This window comes from Gadus macrocephalus, chromosome 22, assembly GCF_031168955.1.
Source record: "Gadus macrocephalus chromosome 22, ASM3116895v1".
Taxonomy (NCBI): domain Eukaryota; kingdom Metazoa; phylum Chordata; class Actinopteri; order Gadiformes; family Gadidae; genus Gadus; species Gadus macrocephalus.
Genome location: NC_082403.1, coordinates 3,053,785 through 3,061,284, shown reverse-complemented (window position 1 = coordinate 3,061,284; position 7,500 = coordinate 3,053,785). Strand labels below are relative to the sequence as shown.

The following is a 7,500-nucleotide window of genomic DNA, read 5'->3' as shown; positions in this document are numbered from 1 at the left end:
AGGTGCTGCTCTGACCTGCAGCGTCTTGTCGAACCAACGGTTGCCACTGTTTGAGAAGGTCCCGCCCCCGTGCAGAACCTGGGCTGCCATGCGGCTGGCGTACCTGTCCGTCAAAGTGAGAGCCAATCAGAGAAGGACCCAGCATAAGAGGTCAACAGGGTCCCAATGAGGAAGTGAGGGGGAAGAGAAACAACTTGAGGTATACAACGTATACAATAGGTGTCCTCCTCCCCCCTCCAGGTTGACCCTACAGGTTTAACTGATAACGATAAATAAACAATGAGCATGTGGTGAAATGGCCAGCACTATCACAGAGGACCGACTAGGACAAAAACACACACACACAGAGACAGAGATTGTAAGTTATTAACTTACCAAATAAGTTAGCAAGCAGGTCAAATCTTATCATTGATGTACATGCTTTATCAAATTTAAATAATTGTTTATTTAAATACAAGATAGCAACATTTTCTGTGTTTCTGAATATTTGCCCAATCCATAGTGTCTTTGAGATGCAGGGAGACACACAGCCGCTAGACACAGAGAGTGTGATTGAATGCACGGGACAGATGAAACGACTGAAGAGCAAGAGTGAGAGAAAGAGTGAGAGTGAGGGAGAAAGAGAAAGACAGAGTGGGAGAGAGGCACAGAGAAAGTGAGAGTGAGACGCATGGAGACCCAGAAGATATAGCTAGTGTGATTGAGTGTGTGCGGGATGGACTGATGGAGACAGGGGGAGAGAGGAGCGTGAGAGAGAAAGAGGAGAAGAGAGAAAGAAAGAGGAGGAAGGGAAAGAGAGAAGAGAAAGAGTGAGACAGGCAGCCGGTATAGATCGTGTTGTTGAGTGCACGAGACGGATAAACAAAGAGCAAAAGTGAGGGAGAAATCGAGGGCGACAGGGGGAGAGAGGAGAGAGAGCGTTGGAGGGGGGGGGGGTCCATACTTCTCGTCTGAGATCCGCATGACGGGGGAGTCCAGACACAGCGTGAACAGCCCCTGCTCAATGGCCCGCACAGAGTCCTTGTTCACCTTATCTGAGGCACAGAGACACCGCAGTGTCGTCAGCGTACAGACGCACCGTACAGACAGAGAGGCGGTAACACACATTCAGACGCACAGTACAGACAGAGGCAGTAACACACATACAGACGCACCGTACAGACAGAGAGGCGGTAACACACATACAGACGCACAGTACAGACAGAGAGGCGGTAACACACATACAGACGCACAGTACAGACACACATACAGACAAACACAGAGGCAGTAACACACATACAGACGCACAGTACAGACAGAGAGGCGGTAACACACATACAGACGCACAGTACAGACAGAGAGGCAGTAACACACATACAGACACACAGTACAGACAGAGAGGCGGTAACACACATACAGACGCACAGTACAGACAGAGAGGCAGTAACACACATACAGACACACAGTACAGACAGAGGCAGTAACACACATACAGACACACAGTACAGACAGAGGCAGTAACACACATACAGACGCACCGTACAGACAGAGAGGCGGTAACACACATACAGACGCACAGTACAGACAGAGAGGCGGTAACACACATACAGACGCACAGTACAGACAGAGAGGCAGTAACACACATACAGACGCACCGTACAGACAGAGGCAGTAACACACATACAGACGCACAGTACAGACAGAGAGGCGGTAACACACATACAGACGCACAGTACAGACAGAGAGGCGGTAACACACATACAGACGCACAGTACAGACAGAGAGGCGGTAACACACATACAGACGCACAGTACAGACAGAGAGGCGGTAACACACATACAGACAGAGGCAGTAACACACATACAGACACACAGTACAGACACACATACAGACAAACACAGAGGCGGTAACACACATACAGACACACAAAGAGATACAGAGGCAGTAACACACATAGACACACATAGAGATACAGCGGCAGGAACACACATAAAGACACACAGTACAAACACAGAGGCAGTAACACAGACATACATTACAGACACACAGTACAGACACACAGTTCAGACAGAGGCAGTAACACACATACAGACACTCCCAGAGACACACAGTACAGACAGAGGCAGCAACCCCCCCCCCACCTCTGAGCAGCCTCTTGTAGGCCTGGCCCCAGGTGCGGCGGTGCTCGCTGGTCAGCAGGCCCATGGGCTCCTTGTCCGTCTTCCAGGACGCGGCGCGGATCCGGAGCAGCTGCCCGTGGATCTGGCTCTCCGTCATACGGGAGCCGTCGCTGTTGTACACCTCCAGCTGGAAGAACTGGAGCGGAGCGGGGGGGAGGGGGGGGGGGGAGATTACGAAGGGAGTTGATGGAGTTGAGGGAGGAGAGGGGAAGATAAGGAAGGAAGCGAGGGAAGGTGCGGTGGTAAAGAACAAAGAAGATAGGAGACGAGGATATGAGTGAGGGAGGACATGAGAGAGGAAATCAGGGCGAGACATATAATCAGTCCAGGGAGGCCTGAGACCGAGGCCGTCTGTGGCGCGTGTGTTCCGACGGCGGCTGTGAACCCGTCATGTTCTCCGCTCCAGCGAGAAGCTGCTCGCTGACAGCAGTGAGACGTGTTCTGAGCGTTTCGCTCTGAGGCCTCATGACACAGCGATTCTGAAGCACAACCAGCCACTCCCAAAGCAGCCGGGTCGGCTGCCAGCATGAACCCATCCTCTGCAAGGCCTGAGCTCACTGACAGAGATGAGTCAGCAAGCAAGTCCGATTGGATCATCACTGTCAATACATTTATTTTAATAAATTATATATTTTTATAAATATATTTTTAATATATTTTAATAAATAAAAAAAGGACTCTTTCAATAATAGCTATATTTTCTATATTTCTGAACATTTTCCAAATAAATAAAAATGTCAAAATACCGGTAGTTAGTATTTGGAAAATTCTAACTATTTTACTCTTTTTGAGATTAAATTAAACCGGAAACAGTATATAAAACAAAAACATTTAAAGACTAAAAGTTTCTAAATTGGGGACTCAAAATGTCTGCCGAAAGACTGCTGGAAAACTTAACAGAAGAAAGAAAATAGAAGAAAAAGTAAACCAACTGTCACATTCAAAAAGGTGGCGGGGGCCCCACCTGGTAGTTCCTGACCACAGTGATGTGGGTGGGGGAGCGGCGGGACAGTGCATGATGGGAGATGTAGTCATGCTTGGGCCCGGGGATCCGACAGCTGGAGAAGAGGAGCGGGAAGAGCTGCGTGCACAGAGGCTCCCCCCTCATGTACTCCACAGGAAGTTGGCCGCTGGGCGGACAGGAAGTAAGGTCAAACAAACTTACAATCTTACAAAGTACCTTATCACCGTTATTTATCATGAAGGAAGCATACATTTCACCTTATATTCATTTTAAGGGAACAAAGTACACCTTTACATTTAGGGCATTTATCAGACGCTTTTATCCAAAGCGACTTACAATAAGTACATTTTTCAGAAGAAAGAAAAATAACAATATGTCGCTGTCGGTACAGTAAGGATGTTGATAGAAACAAGTGCCGAGCACTAACAATCGCTGGGTTAACCCAGAATGTATTAAATAAAGTCTGTTTTCATTGTTGACACATATCACAGGTTTCAGATAACCCACTATAACGATAACTCTTTATTTAGAAGTGTGTAAAGAGATTAGAGCTGGGAATTTCAAATGCTCACGTCTCCATCCTGTGTCTAACGATATCTCTGTGTGTGCGTGCGTGACGCAGTTTGATGTCAGAGCAGACGATAAGAAGTATTTCGTCCGTAAACTCCCCGATAAGCAGAGCTCCGTACTTACGTGTTGACTTTGGCTCTGAAATCCAACACTGCTGCGATCAGTTTGGAGGCAAAGCTGGAGGAAAACACAGAAAAAAACACTTTCACTACACATTTCCATTTTACATTTAGCTCGATGGGAGCAGCAACGGTGAGGCGTTTGGATCAGGGACAACCTGACACAGCTAGGAGGAGCCGGGGATCCCACGAGCAACCTCCCGGTTACGAGTCAACGCCCTCTACCTCCTGAGCCTCACCGACCCCCTCAACATAACTGATATGCACGGTCACTGTTTGCACCAACACTCACACAAAATGACTAACATGTACTTCAGACCCGTTATGACTTTTGCTGGAGCTACTCAAGTTTTGAGTCAATGTTTTGAGCCTCCTCAGCCTCATTTAAGTAAGTAGCTCTGGACGAAGCTTCAGCTAACGGACTAAGGGAACAGACAAGCTAGCTGTCACTCACACCGGCTAGCTGTCACTCACACGGCTAGCTGTCACTCACACCAGTTGGCTGTCACTCACAACAGTTGGCTGACACTCACACCAGTTGGCTGTCACTCACAACAGCTGGCTGTCACTCACAGCAGCTCTGGATAAAGCGACCGATAACAGACTCAGGGAACAGACCAGCAAGCTGTCACTCACACCAGCTAGCTGTCACTCACACCTGGCTGTCACTCACACCTAGCTGTCACTCACAGCAGCTGGCCCCTCCAGTCGCAGTGGTCCCGCTGGGGGAGGGAGATGGCCGGGTTGGAGTGGACCGGGAGGGGCTGCCTGCTCTCCAGGTAGGCATGCTGGACCCACCAGTCGGAGAGCTACACACACACACACACACACACACACACACACACACACACACGATAAGCACGCAGACAGACAGACTCCCATTTTGTATAATGTGAATATCGTTTGTGCTATAAATATGTGTACCACTGGTCTTGACTTTGAATCATTATTTGCCGTAAAGAAAGTGTAAACATAAAAAGTACATTAAAGGAAACCTGGTAGGTTCGCTTCAACAAAATACTAGCAGCTTAGCTGTCATTCAATCACAACACAAGTCGCTCATGCAAGTGACACAATCAACACAACAAGCGTGCTCCCTGCTTTAAAAACACAGGTCTGTGCGTGTCACTTCAGTGTGTGTTTTTACCCAGTTGTTACTGGTTCTGGCGCGCCGCAGCAGCCCGTCTTGGAGCCGCGGGCCCAGGCCTCCGCTCTGGCCGAACTTCAGCACCTTGTTCTGGGTGTGCTGGAACTCGTCGGGCGGCAGCAGCGGCTCCAGCGCCCGCAGGTACTCCCGGAGCGTCTGGTCCAACGGCGGCACTGGCTGGGGGGGCACGGCCGAGGACATCGCCCGCCCCGCCGCCCCCTGACGGTCGATGCAAAGGCTATTGTTTACTCGGTGATTGTGTGTGGATGATTGCATCTATTTCTTTGAGAGGATGTATTGTTGTGGTATTGTCAAGGGTGTTGTTAGTTCAGTAATCCAACGTTGATATATAGACAATGCGGAACCTGGGAAGTCAATCAGCTGGATGACTTTGACATAAGACAGCCCGTGTGTTTTACAATGGTTTGGATAGTTGTATAGACAGTAGAGAGTTTTAGAGACACCGTGTGTGTGTGTGTGTGTGTGTGTGTGTGTGTGTGTGTGTGTGTGTGTGTGTGTGAGTGAGTGTGTCCGGCATAGCTTTTGAGCTTCTTTAAGGTCAAGGACAGAGGGTTTCAAAATAGGAAGTGAGCAAGTTCAAGAAATATGACATCGTGTGATGATTGGCGTGTGAGTGTGTGAGCGTGTGCGTGTGTGTGTGTGCGCCACTCACCCTAGACCTCACAACGCTGCACAGCCATGGCTCCACTTTCCTCAGAATCATTCTGGTTCTCTTGTAGTCCGAGGGATTAGAGTTGCATTGGAAGTGAGGAAAAAAAGCGTCTGCTGCTGTCAATACGGTAACGGTGAGGTGTGTCTGCAGGTATCAAGGCAGCTGGTTCCGGAAAAACAACCCGATCACATTCTATATAGAGGAGAAAGTGGCGTTGATTCGATGGTTACGGCAAAGCCAACTACTATATTATCTTCCAAGTTTTGCAGCTTTGGTATCTGTGGATAAACCCGCAGACCAGGGCTAAACACGCCCGCACACGTGTCGAGGTGAACTTGTTGTTTCCGTGGTAAACAGCCACTGAAGCTGCAGTGCATACACTTCGTCGGCCGCCAGGGGTCGCTGTGGAGCAGGTTCCCCTCCATGACCCCTGCAGGCCCTACACGTACGCACTGAAACCCTGTAGGCCACTGCACTTCCATGCGCTGGATGCATGCAACAATAAAAGAAAACATGATTCATACTTCACAGATTTTTTTTTTTCATATATCTTTTTTTATTTCCCTCTTGAAGCCAGCTTCTCCAACCATAAAATAAAATTGAATGAAATGCTGTAAAACTTTAATAATTCACCTTTTCTCTTTCACCAAAATGAAACAATAATTTACAAAAACAACAAAACACAAATCGACTCAAAGTCCGATACGATCGACAGTAGAATACAATTCTGTAGCAAACTGCATGTGTTCACACAAAAGTCCCTTTCACACATTATTTTTTTGCAGCAGGACAATAAATGAAATATACGCATAATAAAACGTGTTTACCATTTTTTTTAACCATGTTTGCTGAATGTACTAGCTAACTGAGACGGAGCCGTCGATCCACGCGATTCACTTAGAACAGTTAAGGCTCAACGAAGCCCCTTAAAGAGTGTTCTAACCACTAGGTGGCGCAATCACTCTAACAGAAAAACAAAAAGGACAAAAAGGCTTCAAACAAGAACATTTGAACATTTCTCATGGATATAGCATCTGTTTGGGAACCCCCATCAGGCACATAAAAAACTTTTATGAGGCTGAGGCAATACTGAGCTGTCGTTTGAGGGATCAGTAAATATAGATAAAATATCGAACTATCAAATTAACATAGGCTCCTTCAGTTAAAGCTGAGGTAGGCAATTGGGGAAACCAGGCAGAGTATTCCAGATTTTGAAAGTATCCAATCCAATTGGATTGGAAAGCCTGCGAAAGCCACAGATACCATATTCTTAACTTTCTTTTTGTTCGATCATTTGATTGATTGATTGCTGTCGCGATGTAAAGAGAATTTCAAACAAAGCCTCGGAAAAAAAAACAGCCTACCCCAGCTGTAACAAGGGGGTTTGGAAGCCAAACGCAATAAAACACTGCTTTGCATAGACAAGTGATCCTCGCCCAGTACCTAAAGCTGAGTGCCAGAAACTAAACACAACTCTCTTCATAACAATCTTTAGGACATAACAAACGTGGACATGGGATTTGATTCGTTCCTTGAACACAATAAAACTAGATTTTCTTCCGTGAAACCTACTCTTTGCATTTCAACTCCACATTGACCCTCATGCAAGAACATTCCTGGTGACCCTGAACCAGGACATATTTCACATCCGTGCGTCGCATTCTATGGACCATCGGACCAATCGCAGCTCAAGAGTTCATGGTCCATTCCTATTGGGCAGAGCATGACGATGACCTCATGATGTGGCGGGGGGCGTGTCTTCTACCCAGGGCCAGACTCATCTGGAGACAGATGAGGAGGGGGAAGAGGAGAGGAGGAAGGAGAGGAGGAGGAGGAGGAAGGAGAGGAGAGGATGAGGGGAGGAAGGA

General features: G+C 47.6%; 2 protein-coding genes across 2 annotated transcripts in view; both read right to left on the bottom strand.

Annotated features, from left to right (window-relative positions):
- cratb (carnitine O-acetyltransferase b) overlaps window positions 1–6,023 on the bottom strand; it is a 12,953-nt gene extending 6,930 nt beyond the window's left edge. Inside the window, exons 1-8 of the mRNA XM_060043846.1 lie at window positions 5,633–6,023; window positions 4,960–5,178; window positions 4,503–4,621; window positions 3,817–3,870; window positions 3,124–3,289; window positions 2,121–2,295; window positions 944–1,034; window positions 16–103 (exon numbers count right to left, since the gene is read on the bottom strand). Coding sequence (XP_059899829.1) covers window positions 16–103; window positions 944–1,034; window positions 2,121–2,295; window positions 3,124–3,289; window positions 3,817–3,870; window positions 4,503–4,621; window positions 4,960–5,178; window positions 5,633–5,683 — 963 coding nt within the window. The 5' untranslated portion in view covers window positions 5,684–6,023. The remainder of the gene's footprint in view (window positions 1–15; window positions 104–943; window positions 1,035–2,120; window positions 2,296–3,123; window positions 3,290–3,816; window positions 3,871–4,502; window positions 4,622–4,959; window positions 5,179–5,632) is intronic.
- Window positions 6,024–6,236: 213 nt separating this feature from the next.
- ppp1r18 (protein phosphatase 1, regulatory subunit 18) overlaps window positions 6,237–7,500 on the bottom strand; it is a 10,785-nt gene continuing 9,521 nt past the window's right edge. The window contains exon 6 of the mRNA XM_060044062.1: window positions 6,237–7,413. Coding sequence (XP_059900045.1) covers window positions 7,342–7,413 — 72 coding nt within the window. The 3' untranslated portion in view covers window positions 6,237–7,341. The remainder of the gene's footprint in view (window positions 7,414–7,500) is intronic.